We start from the raw sequence: 25,123 nt of genomic DNA on the forward strand, positions 1-25,123 counted from the left end.
TGACCTCAGAAGTTAAGTCCCATAGTGCTCAGAGCCATTTGAACCATTTTTTTTTTAACTTATTTCTGAATCATTAAAATGGTGTATACAATAAATGGATCAGATGACCTACACGTGGACCGGCAGTCCGAGTAAACGTGAATATTAACAGAAAAAAAGCTTTAATAAGCTAATCAACTAGTTAGATGTTGAGAACCCTTACTTCAAAAATTCAAATAGTCAAAGTTGGTCAGTAAAGCTTGGTACCTTAATTCCATTTGGTTATTGAGAGTATTATCAGGGGACTGTCTTATGGACTTTATCCTCAAGCACATTTCAGACACCTCCCCTTCTCTCTTTATTGTGAAGATCTGAAATAGAATGTTGATTATCACATAAGTGAGGTGTTAGTGCAGATTTTAAACTGCTCACATTGAGATGTTCTTTAAAGTGAATTTCAAAACCTTTGCTTATTTGCCCAATGTACTTTTGAGAACAGTCTTTAGTCTATTTGGCACCAACATTCTGCAGGATAAAAAATGCAGCATTTGTGTTATTCTTTTGTAAACATTTGGCAACTCTTTCTGAAAAGGGGCTGTAAAATTATCATTACTTTTCAGCTTTGAATGGTGATTAACAAGTTAGAGAAAGAGCCCAAATACTATGTTTTCAAGATCCCTTTTGGAAAGGCAGTGTGCATTGAGTTTAATTGCTTTTATCTCCCTAAAATTGCTCTGTCTTCGAAATTTCATGAAATATTATACAGATAGAGTGACATGATTTCAGAGACTTTACTGGTCTCGTGCAAATATGACTTTGTGTATATAGACTGAAGCAGTGAGTGAAAATTTGTACGAAGGCTGAGAATTGAACCTTGGTGTCCTGGTTACTAGGCAGGTGCATTAGCCACTAAGCCACCTTGGCACAGTGGTTCACACAACTGCACAGATTAGCCTGGCACTCTCCCATCCTCAATCCAAATTCTCACTGCTGCACCAGTTCTACCTTACAAACGAACAGAATAGCTGAGGCTCTCCATGTTCTGGAATAGAATACATGAAATCATATCTTTACGAGACCATTAAAGTCTCTGAAATTGTGTTATTTCATTTGCACCTGGGTTTCAGGCTTCATCCCCCATTTATGTTCGATACTGAGAACGTGGAGAGCCTCGGCAGTTCTATTCATGTGTAAGGTTGAGTTTAAAGTAGACTGGGGTGGCAGTGAGAATTGGGATCAAGTAGGGAGGTGTGCCAGAGTAATATGTGCAGTTGTATGAACTGCTGTGCCAAGGTGGCTTTTTGGCTAACGCACCTGCCTAGTAAGCAGGAGATCTGGGTTCGATTCCCAGCCTTGGACAAATTTGCACACACCCCTTAAGTCTATATACATAAAATCATGAAAATTTGACACAGGTGCCGTGTCTAAGACACCTCAGAACAAAAGAGCACATAGTACTCAATGTCTTAAAAGTTCCTTATTGTTGTTGACTGGTTTGGCGCAGCTCTCCATGCTACTATATTCTGTGCAAGCCTCTTCATCTCTGTACTGCAACCTACATCTTTCTTAATCTGTTTATCATATTCATCTCTTGGTCTCCCTCTACGATTTTTCCCCCCCTCCCCCTCTCCCCCCCTCCCACACACACACACACACACACACACACACACACACACACACACACAATTCCCTGCAAAACTAAATTGTTTTTTTGATGTCTCAGTATTTATCCTATCAACCAATCCATTCTTTTAGTCAAGTTTTGCCTCAAATTTCTTGTCTCCCCAACTCTATTCAGTAACTCTTCATTTGTTATGTGATCTACCCATCTAATCTTCAACATTCTTCCCTAGCACCACAGTTGAAAAGCCTCTGTTCTCTTTTTCTCTCAACTGTTTGTCATCCACGTTTCACTTCTGTGCGTGGCTACACCCCAGACAAATATATTCAGAAAAGACTCACTAACACACAAATCTATGTTTGTGGTGAACAAATTTCTCTTCTTCAGAAACACTTTTCTGGGCATTGCCAATCTACGTTGTATACCATCTATATTTCGCCCATCATCATTTATTTTGCTGCCCAAGTAGCAAAACTCATCTACTACTTTGTGTCTCATTTAATAATCTAATTCCCTCAGGATCACCTGATTTAATTTGATTACATTACTTTATCCTTATTTTGCTTTTGTTGATGTTCATCTTATATCCTCCTTTCAAGACACTGTCCATTCTGTTCAACTGCTCTTCCAAGTTCTTTGCCGCCTATGACAGAATTTCAGTGCCATTGGCAAACTTCAAACTTTTTATTTCTTCTCCCTGAACGTTAATTCCTACTCCAAATTTTTATTTGGTTTCCTTTACAGCTTGCTCAGTGTACAGATTGAATAACTTCGGGGATAGGCCACAACCCTATCTCACTTCCTTCTCAACCACTGCTTCTCTTTCCTGCCCCTCGACTCTTATAACTGCCATCTGGTTTCTGTACAAGTTGTAAGTAATCTTTCACTCCCTGTATTCTGCCCCTACTACCTTCAGAGTCCCAAAGAGAGTATTCCAGTCAACACTGTCAAGAGAGTTCTCTAAGCCTACAAATGCTATAAATGTGGGTTGTCCTTTCCTTAACCTATCCTCTAAGACAAGTCATCGGGTGAGTATTACCTTGCATGTTCCTACATTTCTCTGGAATCCGAACTGATCTTCCCCAAGGTTGGCTTCTACCAGTTTTTCCATTCTTCTGTAAAGAATTCATTTTAGTATTTTGCAACCATGACCTATTAAACTGATAATTCAATAATATTTACAACTGTCAGCACCCTCTTTCTTTGGAAATGGAATTATTACATTCTTCTTGAAGTCTGAAGTATTTTGCTTGTCTGGTGTATCTCACATACCAGATGGAAGAGTTTTGTCATGGGTGGCTCTCCCAAGGCTATCAGTCTCTGACAGAATGTTGTCTGCTTCTGGGGCCTTGTTTCAACTTGGATCTTTCAGTGCTGTTCGGTCAAATTGTTCTTGCTGTATCATACCTCCCATTTCATCTTCATCTGCATCTTCTTCCCTTTCTGTAATATTGCTTTCAAGTTTTCTCATGTAGAGACCTTTCCACATTTCAAATTTCCCTTGCCTGTGTATACTGGTTTTCCATCTGGGCTCGTGATACGCGTACAGCTGCTTCTCTTTTTTCCCAAAGGCTACTTTCGTTTTCCTGTAGGTGGTATCTATCTTTCCCCTAGTGAAATATGCTTCTAAATCCTTACATTTGTCCTCTAGTCCATCCTGCTTAGCCATTTTCCTGTCAGATATTTTATCCTTTCATCAGTTAATTCAGTATCTACTGTGTGATCTAAGCATTTCTCTTAGGCATTGTCTTTTTACCTATTTGCTCCTTTACTGCCTTCAGTATTCCATTTCTCAAAGCTACCCATTCTTCTTGTACTGTAAAATCCTTTCCCCTGTTGTAGTCAATCACTGCCTAATGCTCCCTCTAAAACTTTCAACAACCTCTGGCTCTTTCAACTTATCCATGTCCCAGTTCCTTAATTTCCCACCTTTTTGCAATTTATTCAGTTTTAAGCTACAGTTCATAACCAATAAATTGTGGTCAGAGTTCACATCTGCCCCTGGAAATGCCTTACAGTTTAAAATCTAGTTCAAAAATCTCTGTCTTACTGTTTTATAATCAATCTGAACCCTTCTGGTGTCTCCAGCTCTGCTACAGGTCCTTCTTTCACGATTCTTAAATGAAGTATTAGCCATGATTAAATTGTGCTCTGTGCAAAGTTCTGCCAGGTGACTTCCTCTTTCATTCCTTTCCCCCAGTCCTTGTTTGCCTACTTTTTTCCCCCTTCTGTTTCCTAGCATCAAATTCCTGTCCCCTACAACTATTAAACTTTTATCTTCATTAAGGATACAAGGTGCTTTTCCAGCTCAATATTATGTACAAATCAACACCTATTTCTTTCAGGTACTGTTTATAATGTATATGTTTTACAGATTTCTTGTTGATATCAGGTATTGCAGCACACTTTCTAAACAAATTAGAAGTGTTTTGAATATTTTTGAACCTGTTTAGGCTTATTAAAAAAAATTACAAAGAAATTGATGCAATTTTTTTTCCGTAATGCTTCCTCAAATTGAGGTACCATTTAATCCAATGTTATAAATTTGAAGGGCACCAAATTTTTACCAGATATGCATTACATGATGGCCGAGGCACTAGACTTATTTAATTCTGCCTATTATGTATATTACAAGGATAAAAAATATCACGTCTTTCATCTTAATTTTTATAATTTTTTCCCTTACAAAATGTTATTTTTTCTATAATTTAGTTGATTCTGCAATAGTATGGACTATTGCAAGTTACAGAAAAAAAATAGAGCAATGCTTTATAAACTTTAGGAAATATTTGTACCTGAATTATGAAAAACACAACTTGCCGGAAACTGCGAATGAAGCTTCCTCAATCTAGCACCCATCCTCTTTTGCACATGTCCACAACACTCAAGTTTTGTGACCAAGGTATCACCATAAACATTGAACCCATTAATTTTATTGAAGGCTTTAGAGTCCCCATCGCCTAGGTACTTTGTATATCTAATGTTATAAACGGCCACCGACCTCTGTGAAATAGTTTTAGAGCTCCATCACACTTCATACCTCCACTGTAACCATTATAATTCTTTGAACACTGATGTCCAGTATGTCCTTCAGTATTACCATGGCAGGTGTGGCAGTACTTAGATAAGCACTCAACATCAACAACTTTTCCATTCTCCAGAGAAGTAGCACTTATAACACCATTCAAGCAACGATGTCCTCGATGTTGCTATGTCCCATCAAGTGCAACAGCAATGTCCCTGGTTTATTTACAGTTTCTTCTACTGCACGTTTCATAGATGCTTTAGACACAACTGTCAAGGCACCTAAAAGTATTTTTATGTACTTTCTGAATCTACTGGTAGGAGGAGGAAGATCCATCAAACCACAAAATGTTTGAGCAGCCTTTTTTCCTTTTCCTATTGCACAGATTGCATCCACTAACTTCAAATTCACATCATATGAGTTATGCACAATGTTCAAAGTCATTTTCGAGGTAGATTTATTGCAGGATCTACACAGAACAACCAATTTTGATGCCAAACCCTTCCTGCTACTTTGTTTCCTACACCATCACATTGTTTACATTTTGCCACTTCCTTTATCAAAGAAGATAAGGTGCCCACATCAACAACTACTAATCCACTAAAAACAGTGTCATTGTTAACACAAAAATTTGAATCGCCATGTGGGAGTATGTTCCCTGAAGAACTGATACCTAGGTTACTCTCAACAGTGTGGCTTGCTTTGTTTGTGAACTGGTTACCACAGAATTTCATTTTATTTAATTTCTTGATGCATGGCATGGTTCATATTTATTGCACACTAAAGGATATGTTATTCCACAAATATATGTAGGTTTTGAGCAACAAACATTCAGCAACACGTGAACAAACTGCTTCAGCAAAACAAAAGTAAATACTAGCAAAGATAATCGTTTACAGATACTAGAAACCTGCATTGGTACCAACATATACAAAGTATCATATGTATAATCACTGGAAACAGATAGTTCAGTTCTTTTCGAAATAATACTGGTTTCTGTAACAGAAGTAAAGGGGGCGTGGTGTCATACATGACCGTAACTTTAAAATTTGGTATATATAGGTCATTTTTCATTTGAAACCCTATAATGTATATATCAATGTAATCAGGAAAGACTTGAATTTAATAAAGCCATAAAGAATTTTGATTTTTCCACCATTTATAAGTACCCTGTATCCTTAAGTATCTCAATAATTTCTTTTATCTTATCATACATTTCTTCAGTCTCATCATCATCTGTGGAGCTAATTGGCATATTAACCAGTACTACTATGGTGGGTGTGGGTGTAGTGTATGTCTTGACTACGATGATAGGTTCTCTATGCTGTTCATTGAATCTTACTCACATTCCTGTTATCTTATTCATTATTAGAACTACTTCTGCATTGCCCCTCTTTGATTTTGTATTTATAACTCTGTACTCACGTGACGAGAAATCCTGTTCCCCCTGCTACCAAACTTCGTTAATTCCCCCTATATCTAACTTCAACCTATCCATTTCCCTTTTTAAATTTTCTAATGTACCTGCTCCTCCTGATGGTGACGTCCTTCTGAGTAGTCCCCACCCGGAAATCCGAATGGGTGACAATTTTACCTTCGAGATATTTTACCCAACAGGATGCCATCATCATTAACTCGTAGAGTGGAGCTGCATGCTCTTAGGGAAAAGATTACAGCTGTAGTTTCCATTTTCTTTGAGCTGTTTACAGTACTACCACAGCAAGGCCAGTTTGGTTATGTTTTGAGGCCAGATCAGTCAGTCACCCACATTGCTCCTGCAACTACTGAAAATGCCGCTGCTCCCCTTCAGGTACTACATGTTTGTCTGGTTTCTCAACAGATACCCCTCCGTTGTGATTGCACCTACGGTATGAAGATTTGTATCGCTGAGGCACGCAAGCCACCCCACTAGCAGCTGGGTCCATGGTTCATGGGAGGACAAGTTCCTTATTATGAAGAAAAAAAATACAGTGGAAATTACTCATATTAAATGAGCTGCCATGTCCTGTGTATTTCACCACTATCTTTTGTTATTACTGAAAGTTGTGCGTGAAGCACAAGAAGAATACATTTTGTACAAGCTACACCCAGAAATGTGTATTTCATAAACATTACACTTACTCTATCCATTATATTAGGTGATGAATAATATACAAAGTAATTTAGTTCTTTAGAAATATTTTCAGAATAAATGACTAACTTTTTCACTTTGCCTTTGCTTTCAAAAACTTGTGATTGTTGTTTTTTAAGACATTTAATTTTCATTTTACAGCTAACGGAAGTGCAGTTTTTTGGTGCTATTACATTGCATTCGAAGATAGTGAAGTGGTGGCATGAAATTCCTATTGATCAGTATACTCCTCTGAGGAACCAGATTTTAGGTTCCATTGCGTCTCATTGCAGTGGTCCAAAAATAGTTCTCAGTAAGCTTTGTGCAGCTGTAAGTGTTAAAAATATTGTGTTACTAGTGTTTCTTTACATTTATGCAGCATCTTTATATAAGTACAGTGTTATAGAAATTCATTAATGTAATTACTTGTTACAGCTGTCTGCTTACATTATTAATGTTACGCCTGAGCATTGGCCCAATCCCATCAATGAACTTATACAGACATTTCTGACACCTTCCACAACTGTCCCAGCCGAACGAACAGCTTGGATTCTAATGGAAATTCTTACCATGCTACCAGATGAAGTACGTCAGCAGAAATATTTAATTATGTGGATTTCACGATTATTTTTGCATGATGCACTGGATAAATATCTTGCATTTTACATTGTATATACTACCTGTGTTTCATTTTGTTTCTATATTGCTCTAGATTTTTGGTACCTATGAGTACTGGATCAGTTCTTACTTTATTCGTTCCATTTAGAGGGAGAGTGTGGTAGGCGCTAATTACTTAAATCAATAAATGGATGCATGTAGTAAAACAGATGTGATGTTATTAGCTGATAAGTAAAACAGTAATACTCATTAACACTTGTATACACTGATTATGCAACTTCACGAACATGGGAGTAAAATGAATCCTGAATTGTGATAGAGTCAGCATATTGATCATTCCAGTTATTAATAACATGGCATTTACATTCATTCACAGCAACAAAATGTATTAAGAATATTTAAAATGCTCCTTAATGTTTTGAATATACGTTTAACATTGGAATAGGAAAATTTGTAATGGTGTGATCTTGCTACTGAGTAATTTTTCGTGGAATTTAATAATCACTTTTGTCTCAGGTGCAGCTACCTTTCTCATTTAGATTCTTAAAAAAAAGTTAAATAATAAGAGCTCACCTCAACACTGCAATTTTAAAGTTATAATTTGGGAACTAGGTTTAAGGAGGAGAGTGTAACATTTCAGATGAATACCATTAATTAAGTTTTCTTGGTGAGGTATGAGATCACTTTATAATACATATTTTGTCTTTGTATACAGAGAAACTGAATTTTGTTGTGCTCTTTTGCAGCTGAATAATTCTCGTATTGGTGCCCAACAGAAAGGAGCTGTACTGGCATGTCTTCGTGATAGTGTTCATAGAGGTTTGTTCATTTGGCTATCAGTATTTTGTTCAGGTATTATCTTTGCTGTGAAATAGTAGCCACATATCAGGGCACACTCTCCATAGATAAGTCATAATTACCTTGCCCTCTTTTTTAAGGAATATGTTGTTGAATAGATTAGCCTCTGTGTGTGTGTCACCACCAGTGTTTGCACATGATTACTGGACAGAACTTGAGTATTCTTGTAGCTTACTGTAAAGTGGGTAAATTTATGTATAGTTTTATTGTACTTAGAATGTGTGGGACTGACTCATTCATTTCTTTTATCAATTTATACTGTTGTAGTTATATTCCACCTGTATCATGTGAGAAAATATTTTGGGGAATTATATCAGTTTTTTCATGACTCCTCCGATAGTTTGTAAATTTTGTTGTTCATAGTACCGGGTGGTTATAATTAAACTTTCCAAAATTTAACGCATAGTAACATGGAAACTAATTACCGTTCGAGTACCAAATTTTGTAGCATTAATGTCCAGAGTATGGGGTGGATGATTTCTATGCATCACAGCACCATCATCCTGCTCCAACTACGACTACCAGGTGCCGTGGTCAGTCATCGTGATTCATAGTCTCACACCCCTGACCAGTTGCAGTGCACTTGTTGATGTGTCAACATGAGCTTGGACAAAAGGAGTAGGGCATTATTGGTGAAGCTCTATTATCAAAACAACAGTAATGCTGCAGCTGCACTTCGAAAATATCGCTGGCTGAAAGAATTATGGAAGGGTCCTCTTTCTCCACCTGCTGTGCGGAGCATGATGAAGATGTTTGAATCAACTGGAGAATTGGGGGTCACTCCAGGAAGAGGCCAACAACCGATTGCACCGCAGGTGGTTGGTGAAATCACTGATTCTATGGCAGACAATTCTGTGCGCAATTCATGATCATCAGGTAGTGTACATGCTGTGTTACGACTGTTGAACATTCTGTGGTCCACTGTAAGGAATGTGCTTCGAACCATTTTCAAATGGTACCTGTACAAGATCCATATCGTACAGCAGCTTGCACCACAGTACGCACGACATGGTGTTGACTTTGCTCTCCGCTTTCTCTCAAGGATTGAAGTTGACGAGGGCTGGCTCTGAACCATCCTATGGACAGACAAAGCTCATTTTTCTCTGATGGATGAGGTTAACATACAGAATTGCCGAGTGTGGGGATCTTCACCTCCAGTCATTGTGCATGAAGTTCCTCTGTATGGTGAATGTGTCACCATATGGTGTGGCTTCATGGCTGTATTAATCATTGGCCTATTCTTTTTGAACAGGTTAGCACTCAAGGACCAAAGACGTGCAGTGTGACTGGCCAGCATTACTGCGATACGTTTTGCCAGCATGTCATACCCGTCCTGCAGGAGAGAGATGCATTGAACTAAACAGTTTTTATGTAAGATGGGGCCCACTGCACATCGCTCGTGAAGTTCACATGCTTCTCTGAAACACATTTGGAAACGATCGAATTATCAGCCGATCGTTTCCAAATGCTTGGCTGGTTCATTCACCTGATCTCACTCCCTTTGATTTCTGGCTGTGGGGCTACCTGAAGGACAGGGTTTACCAAGGGGACATTCACATGTGCTGATCTAAAGTGCAGCATTACCAAGAGAGGAAGCCAGCCTACCTATGGACATGCTTTGTTCTGCTGTGCAGAAAGCAACCCTGTGCTTTCAGTCTCTTCAGGACACTGATGTGTGCCATATTGAACCCCTCTTGTACCACTATGTAATGGTATGATGTACTTTAGTAGCACATTAAAAGTGTTTCAATTGGGTTGATTCTGCATGATTTCTCTTCCCCATGTCCTTGACATTAATGCTACCAAGTTTGGTCATTGTACTGGAATTAGTTTCCGTGTTAAAACATGTTAAATAGGGAAAGTTTAATTATAACCACCGGGTATTTACGCAAGTATACAGTCTGAGTCAGAGAAGATTCAAGTGCATCTGGTCACCAGTAATGAGCGAATTAAACCTACTGTCGGAATCCTTGTTAAACAGTGTAGCATATAAAACAGATTAGTTCAGACACTAAATTCATTTGATAGTGAAAAATCATGACTGGAATGCAAACAGTATTGTCAACCAATGGAACTTGAACTCTTCACCAGAAGTCAGAAATATTCTTCAGAATATGTGGCTGCATTGCCAATCTGTAAAATTCTCTGACATATCAGCCACTGATGCAAGGGGGTTTTGCTGACTCACTCATCACATACCCTGAAGAATTTTATTGATTGTGAGAATGCCTGTGGAAGCCTGTGCTTACATCTTCATCAGATGAGGTATGATTAATGTGCTTGCACGGCATGCAAGATGAATATTTGAGTCACAGGACCTCAGATGTGAGATGTAACACCTGGACTGTGTGCTGAGGAGGAATTGATACTCTGCCAGTTGCACAAGAAATGTCACGAAGCTTATCACTCAGTGAATTGACACATTAGAAGAAAAAATTCTGATACAGCCTTTCTGCCATATGTTTTCAGGGTGATCAACCGAACTGTCTGTATAAGGCGCAAACACTGTGTAAGGATTATTTACAAACTGACCAAGAAGGTCAAGGAGTGTCTCAGCTTGGCAAAGGACAGAAGGGAGCACTTACAATGTCGGAGATGTACTGTTTGCTGTGTACATTTGGGAAAAGTCTGTGTTAGAATGACTGGACAACCCATTACTGTCCATAAATGGTACTGCAAGCTGGGACAGGTGGAGAATTCTCCATGGCGGAGCATGCATTGTGCGAGACAGACCACATAATAGAATTAGCTGCAGTTAGGTTCTTGCTGTGAAGAAGAGCTATCATGTCCCCTTGTTCAGGAAAAGTCATAGAAATTCATTTTAAAGAGGAAAGTCTAGTACCTTCCGCCACGGAAGTCAAACACGCGGCAGAACAAATGGACGTGGTCAGCCCATAGAGGGCTTTGCCTCCGCGGTGGCTATTCAGGGCAGCGGCTCTCGCGCAGCGAGGGCGCCACCGCTAAGCCACGTGCAGACAGCGGCCAATAGCCGCTCCCTCCGGTTTCGTATATAGGGACATGCTCTGCCCAAGTCCAGCCAGTCTGGTACTCGCTCTGGATTTCGTTTCTGTCTCGGTGGTACTGCGTTCTGGTCGTTGCTCGTTGTTGACAATTGCCTGGCTCTGGTTCTGAGTGGATTTACGTTTGGTGTTTGGTGTTGTGGTTTCCACAAGCCTCTGTTGTTTATCTCTTCCTTGTTGTGTCGCTCATAGTCGGTCGTGGTCGGTTGTTGTCAGTTGTCGTTGGTCTGTCGTCCGACTCGTCCTGTGTTTACCCGGTGGTGCATGCTCCACCGCCGGCGGCTTCCCTGCCTGGCGGCTCCGATCCGCTGCCCAAGGCATTCCCGCTGTTGGTTGTGGTTACTACAGAAAGCCTCAGTGTTAATGGGTCGTGGATTCCTGTGCTGCAGTGATCAACTGTTGCAAGTATTAAGGGGAGAACTACAGTGGTAATGAGCAGGGAAAAGACCTCAGATGTTGGGGTGAAAAGTACATATGACCTCCGGCCATGGGCTTGACTCCATTTCACTACTAGCAATGGAGGGTGAATGTATGACAATGCTGGCCACTTGTGTTGGAAAAACCTCAGGAAACTGTTAGATTAGATCAGATCAGTACTTGTTCCATAGATCATGAATACGACACTTCGTAATGATGTGGAATGTGTCAGGTTAATAAAAGGTGTCAATACAAGATATTACATTACACAAAATATTACATGACACTTAATTTTTTTTTAATTAAATTTTTTTTATTTTTTTTCGTGGGGGTTGTGAAAATTACACACTTACTATATCCAAAAATTTGTCTAATGAGTAGAATGAGTTTGCCATTAAGAAATTCTTTTAATTTCCTTTTAAATGCTATATGGCTATCTGTCAGACTTTTGATGCTATTAGGGGAGTGACCAAAGACTTTTGTGACAGCATAATTTACCCCCTTCTGAGCCAAAGTTAGATTTAACCTTGTGTAGTGAAGATCATCCTTTCTCCTAGTGTTTTAGCCATGTACTTTTGAATTCGTTCAGATTATTTATAACAAATTTCATAAGTGAATATATATAGTATGAGGCTACAGTGATGAAGACCTCTAGCTCTTTAAATAAGTGTCTGCAGGATGATCATGGATGAGCTCCAGCAATTATTCTGATTACACGCTTTTGTGCAATGAACACTCTTTTACTCAATGGTGAGTTACCCCAGAATATGATGCCACACGAAAGCAGAGAATGAAAATAGGCATGGTAAGCTAATTTACTGAGATGTATATCGCCAAAATTTGCAGTTACCCTATTAGCATAAGTAGCTGAACTCAAATGTTTCAGCAGATCTTCAGTGTGTTTTTTCCAGTTCAACCCCTCATCAATGCATACACCTAGAAATTTTGAATATTCTACCTTTGCTACCGATTTCTGATCGAAGTCTATATTTATTAATGGTGTCATTCCATTTACTGTGTGGAACTGTATGTACTTTGTTTTGTCAAAGTTTAATGAGAGCCCATTTGCAGAGAACCACTTAATGATTTTCTGAAAAACATTGTTTACAACTTTCCCAGTTAATTCTTGTCTGTCGCATGTGCTAGCTATACTTGTATCATCGGCAAAAAGTACCAGCTTTGCATCTTCGTGAATATAGAATGGTAAGTCATTAATATATATTAAGAACAGCAGAGGACCCAAGACCGAAACTTGCGGCACCCCATTCTTGATTGTTCCCCAGCTTGAGAAATCACCAGTTTTTTGCATATTTAATGAACTGCTTATTTCAACTTTCTGCACTCTTCCAGTTAGGTATGATTTAAACCATTTGAGCGCTGTCCCATTCATACCACAGCACTTGAGCTTATCTGGAAGTATTCCATGATTTATACAATCAAAAGCTTTTGAGAGATCACAAAAAATCCCAACACGTGACTTCCGGTTACTCAGAGCATTTAATATTTCATTAGTGAAAGTATATATAACATTTTTCATTGAAAAACCTTTCTGGAAACCAAACTGACGTTTTGTTAAAACTTTATTTTTGCAAAAGTGTGAAGCTACTATACAATACATTACTTTTCCAAGAATTTTGGATAATGCAGTGAGAAGAGAGATTGGACGGTAGTTGTTGACATCAGACATATCCCCGTTTTTATGCAGTGGTTTAACAGTGGCATACTTCAGTCTATATGGGAAAATACCCTGCTTCAGAGAGCTATTACATATGTGATTTTTGTGTGAGTCTACTTTTTTCTTTAATCCACCAATATTTTGGTTAAATATGGTAACATTATTATTTACTTTCCTGATGTGAGAATCTTGTGAGTTTTGGTCCTCTTTAGCACCTGCCTGCCTGAACTTCTCATTGGACACTGATAGTCTAAAAAATCTCTTGGGAACAAGCTTTTATTATCCTGCTGGAAATGCCATCAATTCCATGTGAGCTTTTATTATTGAGAGAGTTTATTATCTTCCTAATTTCAGAAGGAGAGGTGAGTGGAAATGGTGTGGGTAAGACCTCTTCCATTAACTGCCTTGCTTCTTCTAATGAACATTTAGATCCTATTTTCTCTACAACATTTAAAAAATGATTATTCAAAATGTTTTCGACTTCTGGCTTGTTGTTTGCCAAGTTTCCATTTGCTTTGATGGTAATGCCGTCGTCCTGTACTATTTGTTGCCCTGTCTCCTTTGTAATAATATTCCAAATTGTTTTGATTTTGTTATCCGAGGTATTAATCTCAGACGTGATGCACATGCTTCTGGACTTTTTAATAACCTTTCTTAATGTGGCACAGTAGTTTTTACACTATTTGGCAGTTTCTGGGTCATTACTCTTTCTTGTTGTTAGATACAGTTCCCTTTTGTGGTTACAAGATATTTTTATTCCTTTCGTAAGAAGGTTTTTTTGCATGGTTTCTTATAATTAGATTTAACTACTTTCTTGGGGAAACAGTTTTCAAATTCTCTTACAAGTGTATCATGAAATAAGTTATATTTTAAATTAGCATCGGGTTCCTTGTACACCTCATCCCAGTATAACTGCTGAAGATTTTCCCTGAAATTTCTAATTGTTGAGTCATTAATTGAATGCACAACTTTGGAGGGTAGTTTTGAATTACTGAATGGAGCTATGTTATATACTGTAAATAGCTATGCACCATGATCAGAAAGGCCATTCTCAACAGGACAAGAGTTTATGTTTTTACCCATATCTTGGTCTATAAAAGTGTCATCTATCAATGTGCTGCTGTCCTTTACTACCAGAGTAGGAAAATTGATGACAGATGTCAGATTGAAAGAACCAAGCAAGACTTCCACGCCATTCTTCGTATTACACTCTTTCAGTGAATCAACATTGAAGTCCCCACAAATAATAATTTGCTTTCCCCTGTCTGACAGATAGCACAACAAGGCATCCAAGTTTTCCAGGAATAAATGAAAGTTTGCTGAAGGGGACCCATATACTGTTACAATTATAAAAGAGCCCTCCTTCAGTTTAAGTTGACAGGCACATGCGTCTATATGTTGCTCTAGACAAAACTTTTTTGTATGTAAGCTTTTTACACAGTGATAACTTTTGACATACATGGCAACTCCTCCTCTCACCTTATTCTCTCTACTCATATATGCAGCTAGTTTATAACCACTGATGTTTACCTTTTCCATATCAGACACAATGTGATGCTTAGACAGGCATAGTATATCTGTTACATTATTAGATTCAATGTCATCTAAATAAATCAGGAGCTCATCTACTTTATTCTTCAATCCCAGAATATTTTGGTGAAAAATTGTAACATTATTTTTTACTTTACTTTTGTGAGAATCTACTTTTTTCTTTAATCCACCAATATTTTGGTTAAATATGGTAACATTAGTATTTACTTTCCTGATGTGAGAATCTTGTGAGTTTTAGACCTCTTAGCACCTGCCTGCCTGAACTTCTCATTGGACACCGATATTAAGTCTAAAAAAGAGGTACATCCATGAATACTAGTGTCCCCCTTTATGGATTTCGCTAACAACCCTGCCAGTTTACCCTTCCCTTTCCTATTGAGATGTAGGCCATGCCTTGTGAAATCCCCCCTATCAATAGCCTCTACAGGAACCGATCCAATGTCTGACAGAGTGGTCGCCCTATGCAACTGATCCAACTCCATATTTACCTTCCTGACAGAGCGGTTCAACTGGGGCTGATCGTGTCGCACGAAAGCAGGCACCAGTACAACATTGGTATGGGTCGTTAAAACGAACATTGGGTGAAGATCCTTAGGCTGAAGCCAACAGGCAGTGCATCGTCAGTGTGATATTGTAACTTTAACATCAGCAATCGTACTCATGATTCTTTCTTCCAGCTCTTTCAGAATCCCATTGCATCAGTCATCAGTGTAAGATTTGTATTTATATTGATTTCATAATAAATTTAGCATTGGTGCAAACTGCATGTTTTATTCAATGAAACGAAAGTTTACTGTTGCCAGTCACTGTTTATTTATATCCACGACTCATTTTGAAGGTTTAAACTTCCACCAGGTGGATTTACATGTGTTATTATGACGTGTGTGTTGTTTAATGATTTTGGGATAACTTTTGTTACTGTCTTGTGGTGAACAAAACATTATTTCAGAACATGATTTTGGTTTTGAAAATAAGAGAAGTAAAATAGAATACCTCCAGTGGTCAAGCTAGATATACATTTAGTTTTTAGTCAAAAAAACTCCCAAAACAATGTTCTGAAATAGTGTTTTGTTTCTCCACTAGAGAGTGCCACAAGTTACCCCAAAATCATATTACAACACACACGTCATACTAACACATGTCAGTTCACCTGACAATGAAGGTTTAAACCTTCGAAATGTGTTGTGGATATAAATAAACAGGGACTGGTAACAGTAAACTTGTTGTTTCATTCAATATCGATTACAGTCACGATAAGGCCTAACCTAAAATGTTTGCATTTAAAGTTAATCTGCTTGTTTTACTTTTTATTGGAATGGGAACATTTTATTTTTCTTGTATAGAAACTAAATAAAGTTTTTTGTTGTTGGTATCAACAGGTTTAGTGCTAATAATGCTAGTAAATCTCACAAGTAAACAAACATTTCCATTTCATTTCCAATTTTAATCTCATAACGTGTTCCTCTTGATGCAATTTTAAGTGTTTCCAATCTGTTCCAGTGGTGGAAGTGGTAAGACACTGTCTTTCTGATGCTAGTTTTGAAAATGCAAATGAAGTAAAAGAGCATGCTGCATCATGTGCAGTATCTTGGCTGAGAATAGGAATGCCAATTGCCGCATGTGAAGGCTTGGCTTTGGATTTATTAAACATGGTGTTACAAAATGCAACCAGCGATGATTATACCGAAAGTTCACAAAGGTACATATAATTTTTTTTCCTTTTTTGTAGTTATATAATCAACTCTGTGTGTGTGTGTGTGTGTGTGTGTGTGTGTGTGTGTGTGTGTGTGTGTGTGTGTGTGTGTGAGAGAGAGAGAGAGAGAGAGAGGGGGGGGGGGGAAGCGGTTGGGGTACTGCTGCTTCGCATGCTCCATATATTAGCTATCAAACTGCTGTTCTTTTTTGGGGTTCTGCTTTCTTGTTTGTGTGCTTGTGGCCAACGCTTTCTCTAAATGATGCAGGGTTGTCTCTTTATCATCATTGTCTGTTTTCCAGTAAGGATCAATGATATCATACTGAACTATGTTGTTATTTGGATAAAATAAAAATGAGACAAATTTATGAGCTCCACTGGGTAGTATTGTGATTCCAACAAATGATGTATGGAACATCGGATACTACACATGAAGATTTATCTGGTAAAAATTTGTTGCTCTCAATTGACTATTTTGCCCTAACATACAATATGTTGTTGGAAATAACAAAAACTTGTGTAAAAAGTCATACAACCAAAATTGATGCAGGAAATTGTAAACATTTGAAGCTGTTAATACAGAGTGCATAGATTAAGGAATTTGAATGTTGGTTTTTCTGTGGTGGTAGGTGTTTAAAAGATGTGTGCCTTCTACCATATATGTTTTTAATTGTAGTTAGTTACTGCATTTCTAATAGACACACACTTAGTTCCTAAAATTGTTAGTTATGATATCTGTCTGTAAGGTAACCTCCTTAAGGCCAGTGGTGACCGAATTCAGGCTATAGGTAAAATAAAACTATATGAATAGAAGCAGGTTGATGTCCAGTTCAGATTTTTAGAATAGTTTGCCTAATGCTCTCTAAGATTTACAGTTACAGTGTAAGGAATTTTTGAGAAGCTGTTGTCATAACAGCATTGTGGCTGAGTGGTCTAATTGCGCAGTCTGGCAATTTATCAATCCAGGTTTGATTGCTACTGATGCCAACTTTTTTTTTCTTTTTATTTTATTCCTCACAATGTTAAACTATTATAATAAAATTTAAATATGTAAAATTAATGTATTCAATTTAGTTACATCAAAAGGCTATATGCCACCACATTATAGCACATGGGTTTAATTTTGCTCAAGCCCGTACTGTCTGAGGCTATGGATAAAAAAAATACTGGAATAGTTTAAGCAAGTTTATTATACAAAACTCTTAAAACTTCACCTTTGTAATACTTCTTTACATAGCCACCATTCAGAATCAAGTTTTTGGTATATCTCGTTATAAGTTAACAAGTTCACTCTGCATAAAATTTTGCTGCCTGAGAGTGAAACCATTGCAAGACAGCATCTTGAGCTGCTTAATTGGAGTCACAGTGTTGACAACTAAACCAAAGTTGCATGTGAGTGAAGAAGTGAGTGTTGTAAGACAGGTGTTGAAAAACATCCCATTTGAATTGATGAAACTATTATTCTGTTTGCCTAGCAGTGTGTGGCCAAACATTGTTTTGCAAGTACGCAAAACTGGTAGCCAAGATATCACCTTACTTACTTTGAATGGCTATGGCTCGTCTTAATTTTCTTTATGTCTCACAGCAAGCTGCAGAACTGATTGTTCTTCTGCGTTCCATAAAATCCACATGCAGGATTCTTTTAACACCCCTAAAACTGCTAGCCATAAGCTTTCTGGCATGTTTTCTTTGGTTCGTTGGGCAAGATGGTATGACAACACATCACTTTTCTTTGTCTCACTGTTAGCATTGGTAATCCATATCTTGTTGCCAGTTATGATTTAGTTTGGTTGACCTTCTCCTTCCGCATCATAATGAAAAACAAAGTCTAGAGTATCTGTAACCTGCTAAGTGCTGTAGTTCTCAGAAAGGAATTTTTTAACCCAGGAAGTTCAGAATAGTGGCACTGTAATTTTTTTGTCATGATTTCGTGCAAAACATTCTCAGAAAATGGCAAAAAGTTTACCGGCCATTGAAATATCACCAATTTGTTCATCAATTTTATGTATCAGTTTATTGCTGTCTATAAATGGACAACCACTTTTGTCATCACATTTGATCTCTATGCTACATGGAGGAGGAAATCAGTGTTTAATGTTCCATCATCAACAAGATCATTAGAGATTGAGCACAAGCTCGGATTAGGGAAGGATGTGGAAGTAAATCGGCTGTGCCCTTTCAGAGGCACCCTTCGCGGCATTTGCCTGAAACAATTAAGGATTGGATTGGATTGTTTGCGGGAGTAGGCCAGACAGCGAGGTCATTGGTCTCATCGGATTAAGTAAGGACGGGGAAGGAAGTCGGCTGTGCCCTTTCAAAGGAACCATCCCAGCATGTAGGGAAATCACGGAAAGCCTAAATCAGGATGGCGGGACGTGGGATTGAACCGTCGTCCTCCCGAATGCGAGTCCAGTGTGCTAGCCACTGTGCCACCTCGCTAGGTGAAACGATTTAGGGAAATCACAGAAAACCTAAATCAGGATGGCTGGATGCAGGTTTGAACAGTCGTCCTCCCGAATGTGGGTCCAGTGTGCTAACCACTGCACCACTGCTCTCGGTAATACTGTTTTCCCCCACTACTTCCCATGCTATTTGAAAACTGAGATTACTTTTTGGATGACCCTAATCTGTCACATAACTTGTAGTAAGTTATTACTTGATCTATGGAATACTTTTGTTTCATGTACCATATTGACTTATCAGTGACTTGATGGTGAAAAGTTGTAGTCATGCATGGACTCAGTTTGAGTTTCTTAGAAACATGTTACTTAGTTATTTTATGCTGTAAAGAATGGCGTTGCTTACTGAGTACAAGAAAGAGCAAATTGTGAAGAACCTACAAATGCAGAGAAAAATGACAGTGCGAAGAAGGTGAAACCATACAAGTGGTTCTTGATTAGTGCAGGATGAGAAACAGTATGTAGATGTGAGGATAGAGAAGTATGATAATACCAACTCTGAAGCTGTTGGTTCTGTTGAATCTTGCCTAGTCGTCAGCTATGGGTAGATTAGGAAACTCGCTTTCTCAGATCACTAGACAACATTCAAACAAATTGTATTAATGAGTTTCATTAGAAAAAGGAAAAAAAACAATACTTAACTTTGTGCTAAACAGATGTGTTGCAAGCAAAGGGCGACAGACAAAATAAGAAATCTCTTCAGTATAACAATTCTAAGTTTGAGCTACATAGAATGTATGAGCAAAAAATCAGCTTTGACACTTCTGTCCCAATTACTAGTCTTGGCGCTGCTGTAGAAGGCTTATGTTCTCTTTGCATAGAGGCTGCTGCTGTTGCGTTGTCCTGGAGAAGGTTTGGTCAGCATGCAATTGGCTAATGTCTTCTTCACAGCCTTCTCTACTCTCTTGTTCCGACTGGCGTGCCGGCACTTGACCTTATGCCGTAACAGGTTCGTTCAAAGATATGCCAATGGAACCAAAAAGAGCATCATAAAGAAAATTTGGGACTTAGAAGGGTAGCCATTGTTTGCAGCTGTTTGAACACCCTTTCTGTGAGTGATTGCAGTTTATACTTATATCACATAGGAGACACATACAAAAACTAATATGCAAATGTACAGCATCATGTAACACATAGCCATTTTGGATATACAGAAAATGGAAGGAGTGGGGAGAATGTAAATTTAAGGCTCATAATGCATGTTAAGGGCTGTGGATAAGGGTTACTAAACCTATACTCTGCTCTGTGGCTGCTGCTTTAGCTCTAACAGGTTTTTTTAAACAGCCTTTAGTTTACAAAGTATGTGGGATATGAATTAATAGGGTGTATATGAACCGGGACAACCGGTAGATCCGGGAAAAACCCGCGAATTTTTTCATCCGGGAGAAAACCAGGAAAAACCCGGGATATTTTTAAAATTCCGGGAATTTTTCATTGTTTTAGTTTTTAGTTAAATTTTTGTAATTTTGACTGTTAAGAACTGATACTCTAACAAAGGATATTACTGTATCCCATTACTGCAGAATAATACTTCAACAATAAAACATAAACAAGAGAAAAAAAAACAAAAATAACTTAAATTGCAAAGGAAATGCGCCATATACAACAATGACACTCAGTGCTCATGCAAGCGTCTGCCAATTGAAAATGTGTCAAAGGCTTAAGGAAGACTATGCAGTGCTTCATAACAACAAATTGCCTCCAGTGAGCGTAAAGTCGCAAATGTTTACATTCGATTTGTTTTAGCAGTTATGCGCGGGCTCATGCGTGTGCGCAGTCAGTTGAATCACATTTGAATAGTAGATTCTCCCACTTCTGGCTGCAGGAATGTGGCTGTTGGCTGTGCAAGAAGTCGCAGCAAGCAGCTAGGTGCTACCGGGAAAAGGGGGCGCCAAATTCACATTCTTGAGGAAAAAAACTTGTTTCACAAAGCGCCTAGCATCCAGCGCACGTTTGTCTATCGATTATTCATATGAATATAATAGAGGGAAACATTCCACGTGGGAAAAATATATGTAAAAACAAAGATGATGTGACTTACCAAACGAAAGCGCTGGCAGGTCGATAGACACACAAACAAACACAAACATACACACAAAATTCTAGCTTTCGCAACCAACGGTTGCCTCGTCAGGAAAGAGGGAAGGAGAGGGAAAGACGAAAGGATGTGGGTTTTAAGGGAGATGGTAAGGAGTCATTCCAATCCCGGGAGCGGAAAGACTTACCTTAGGGGGAAAAAAGGACGGGTATACACTCGCGCGCGCACACACACATATCCATCCACACATATACGACACAAGCAGACATATTCAAAGACCAAAAAGAAATTTTAAAAGGGTTGCAGCCAGAGATGGGAACTTTAAATGTGAGGCCTTTGGGGGTAATGCCAAATGTCAGACAAGCCTGAGAAAATAGAATATGGGAGCGTAATCTGGCTAGGGCGAAGGCATGTTTGCGGAGGGAATGTAAATAAAACTTAATGGGGTCGTTGTGGGCGTGTTGTGAGGGTGACATGGTATTAGAAGGTGGAAAGTGTAACATGAGGCTGAAATGAAAATGAAAATAAAAATATATGGGGAGAGATAAAAGTGAACTGGAAAGTAACTGGAGATCTGGTGTGAAAAAAGGCGAAAAAGTGTTGGTTACAGCTGGGCAATGTTGGACTTGGGTTGGTAGAAACCGATGTGCACAAAGGTTAGGTGGTTGTGTTGCTGCCAAAACACGTTAAGGGACGGAGAAATTCGGGAAAATTTCGAAAAAACTGCGTGTAAATGTATTAAAAGGAGTGGTTTTGTGGTGGCAGATTATGAAAATGAGGCTAACAATTGTCTGACGAAGAAATAATGACGTTAAAACCTGTGGGAAGCGGTTAAAAATTATCACTGATGTGGGAAAAACGGAAATGGAAATAAAGCGAAAGTTATTAGAACTAGCCGAAATGGTTGTTTAATAGGTGAAAGGAACTGTTTGTGAACTAGAAATGGTGGATTTTATAGCGGCGGTAGTGTTGAAAGCGGAAAAAAATTTTTTTGGTTATGGTTTGGAAGTGGGTTATTGAGTATATATAGGTGGGATAAAATTGTATAGTAGATTACGGTAAAAAGGAGAAGGTGAATTCAAAGTGAAACTACTGGCAAAAACAGAAAGAGAAAATAAGACATATTTGAATATGGCTGCTTGTGTCGTATATGTGTGGATGGATATGTGTGTGTGTGCGCGCGCGCGCGCGCGAGTGTATACCCGTCCTTTTTTCCCCCTAAGGTAAGTCTTTCCGCTCCCAGGATTGGAATGACTCCTTACCCTCTCCCTTAAAACCCACATCCTTTCGTCTTTCCCTCTCCTTCCCTCTTTCCTGACGAGGCCAGCGCTTTCGTTTGGTAAGTCACATCATCATTGTTTTTACATATAGATTATTCATAGGATTTTTGAAACGCTTTCCTGTTGGTTTTTGAACACATTTTAAGTTGATTTCTGAGTGAATCATAAGTTGACTTTTAAATGCATGCATAGTGTAAGTGATGTCTCTGTCAGGAGAATCCTTGTCGCATCTAGAAATAAACTTTCCGCAGACAAAAGGGGACAGAGCTATACGAGCTGAGGGAGTAAACCCGAACGGATGAATGCCAATCGCTGTCTGATTATGTGGTTGATTGGGTTTGCATATGATCAGCATTGTTATAATTACTAGCAAAATCCATAGATTCAGACTACCAGAATGGAAATAAACGACTGACAGGAATAACAGGTGAGAAAGATTACGTATTATCTTCTCGGTGTATCCAAGAAAATGAAATTTTGACAGAAAATTTTTGGCCAGATCACTACACTAGTAAGGACCAGTAGTACAGTCCCCGGCTAGCAGCCGCGTAAGTTCTGTTCTGGAAGTAATGCGGAAAACATGTTGTTCGAACACATAATAACGCATAACCGGAAAATAATCGCGGGATAACTTAACCTGCGATTCTGGCAGGGTTAGTGAAGTTAATCGGAGAACAAATTTTGACAGTTGCAGCAGTAGCTACAGAATTGGTGATGACAAGATTGATTGATAGAACGAGGAAGGAGAAGAAATGGGGACATCACACAAATTATGGAAGAATAAGACGATTCCAAATTTATATAAAAATTTCGTAATACTACTTTTTGATCTTATGCTTGAGAAGTTGGTGCGTATGAATGAAATGTGAAACTATTTCCTAACATTAAGCTTTTTGCCTAATAGGCATTTGATGTTGGTACTTCGTGGATTATATTCTGTCATGTAATAAAAATGGCCATTTATGCCAAAACAGTCTCGTTTATTTGGTGTGTTACAAAATTGCTGCCACATCAGAAAGGCCTATTTTGTTTTATCTAGCCGACTGACAAAATAGATGTAATCAGATTGAGAAACCACATCAGTCTTGGGTATTATTTGTATTAACAGCTTTTTCAGTATTAGATAACGGCATTTCAATTTTTCATGTAGCAAAATGTTTGATGAACTTTGATGAGGTAATAGATTCTTTCGCAGAAAGGAAAGCACGCCATGTAAAGCTGTAGCAAGATTAGAGAGAAAAAAATGCTAGGAGCTAAGGTTTGAAGAAATGTGTAATTTCTTGCTTATCTCTTGTCAGTAATGGTTTTATATATCCTGTGTTTAATTTTATGTCACACAAAACAGCAAGTTATTAACTAGTAGGCAATAAAGAGTTCAGATTTTCTGAAGAGTTCTTATTCTCTCGGTTACAAATAATATCATCCGCTATTAATTGCAAGATTTTTTTTTAAAGATGGGCAGACTGTCAAACTGGCCGACTGGGAGCAGGAGAGGCACCACAGTACATTTCAGTTTCCACTCTCCTGAATATAGTTTGGATGTGCGGTAGATAAATGCTTTATGAAGAGTCGTGGCACTGCACTTTGGCATATTTAAGACCAAGTAATATGTCTTACATTTCCTCGAATACATATGTTATATGTTTTAGACTTTTCAGAAAGATGTGTGCTAAAAGACGGAACATATTTTGAAAATTCTATTTTTTTTTAGTATTGACCCGGTTCGCAAATGTTGTAGATCCAGGGCTGATGTGCAGAGCAGTCTGAGTTATAGTGGGTAGTCTCCACATGACCCGTGTTTACATTTAGTGATTTTGCTGTTTCCCCTTCGTTTACTGTCATGTCAAATGAAAACAAAACGGATATCTGTGGTTGGCTATCAAGTGAATTAAAACACATTCACATAATTACGGAAGGCTGAAATATGTCATTAGTTTCAGATTTTATTTTATTTCCACTCTTCTGACAGTCAAGCATTAATTGCCTTGTGGAACAATGAAGTTATTTTTGTCTGTTTGCTGAAGAAATTTGACTTTTGTTAACCTTTCCACAGAGGCAGTCAATGTATTTGAAACGAAATGTTTAATTCCACAGTACTGGCTAGTTTCAACTGTTCGCTGCATTTCAAGTGCATGTTTTCATTTTCTAGCATGTACGGCATTATGTCATAATAAAGAACCAAACATGATATAATACAGTACTGGTGCTCCAAGAAAATTTACATCCCGAAAACCACACTGAAAAGCTTAATATCAGGTCGAGGTCTACTTCACTAGGAATCTGGACATACGAATGTGCCCTTTAAGTATGCACTTTAAATGTGCACATTTTAATATGGTTCACGAAATTCCGATGCTCTTGCAGTATCCTCTGATGTCTTGTTTCTTTTATGACATAATGTATGATCTTTCAGTGTTTTACAGGTATGTACATACTTCATGATAGCTACCCAAGCGCGGTGTCGCCTGTTATCTGCGCTCTCTGGCAACTGCTGAAACGAACCTATTTCTAACAGGTCGCGGGAAAATATTCCATATAGTGGTTTGAAAAGCGTTACTTTCAAAGTAAATATCATTTTACGTAAGTTAAACTATGTACAAGAATGTACAATGAATTTATTAAATCACAGAGCATTTGACTCTCTTTTAAAAATCAACTCTTTGATGACGAGCCATTTAGAAGAATTTTGAACCCTGAAGGTCATACATTTATGTCATTATTAAAAATTTACTTAAAGTGTAACGCGCGCAAAAAAGATCAACGGTATATGTGAAAGCTT

At 38.3% G+C, this 25,123-nt stretch overlaps 1 protein-coding gene across 1 annotated transcript in view; it reads left to right on the top strand.

Annotated features, from left to right (window-relative positions):
* The window catches only part of LOC126248063 (importin-13), a 206,957-nt gene that overhangs the window by 19,561 nt on the left and 162,273 nt on the right, over nucleotides 1-25,123 (top strand). Inside the window, exons 2-5 of the mRNA XM_049948704.1 lie at nucleotides 6,898-7,065; nucleotides 7,171-7,320; nucleotides 8,100-8,172; nucleotides 16,375-16,573. Coding sequence (XP_049804661.1) covers nucleotides 6,898-7,065; nucleotides 7,171-7,320; nucleotides 8,100-8,172; nucleotides 16,375-16,573 — 590 coding nt within the window. The remainder of the gene's footprint in view (nucleotides 1-6,897; nucleotides 7,066-7,170; nucleotides 7,321-8,099; nucleotides 8,173-16,374; nucleotides 16,574-25,123) is intronic.

This window comes from Schistocerca nitens, chromosome 3, assembly GCF_023898315.1.
Source record: "Schistocerca nitens isolate TAMUIC-IGC-003100 chromosome 3, iqSchNite1.1, whole genome shotgun sequence".
In the NCBI taxonomy this organism is placed as follows: domain Eukaryota; kingdom Metazoa; phylum Arthropoda; class Insecta; order Orthoptera; family Acrididae; genus Schistocerca; species Schistocerca nitens.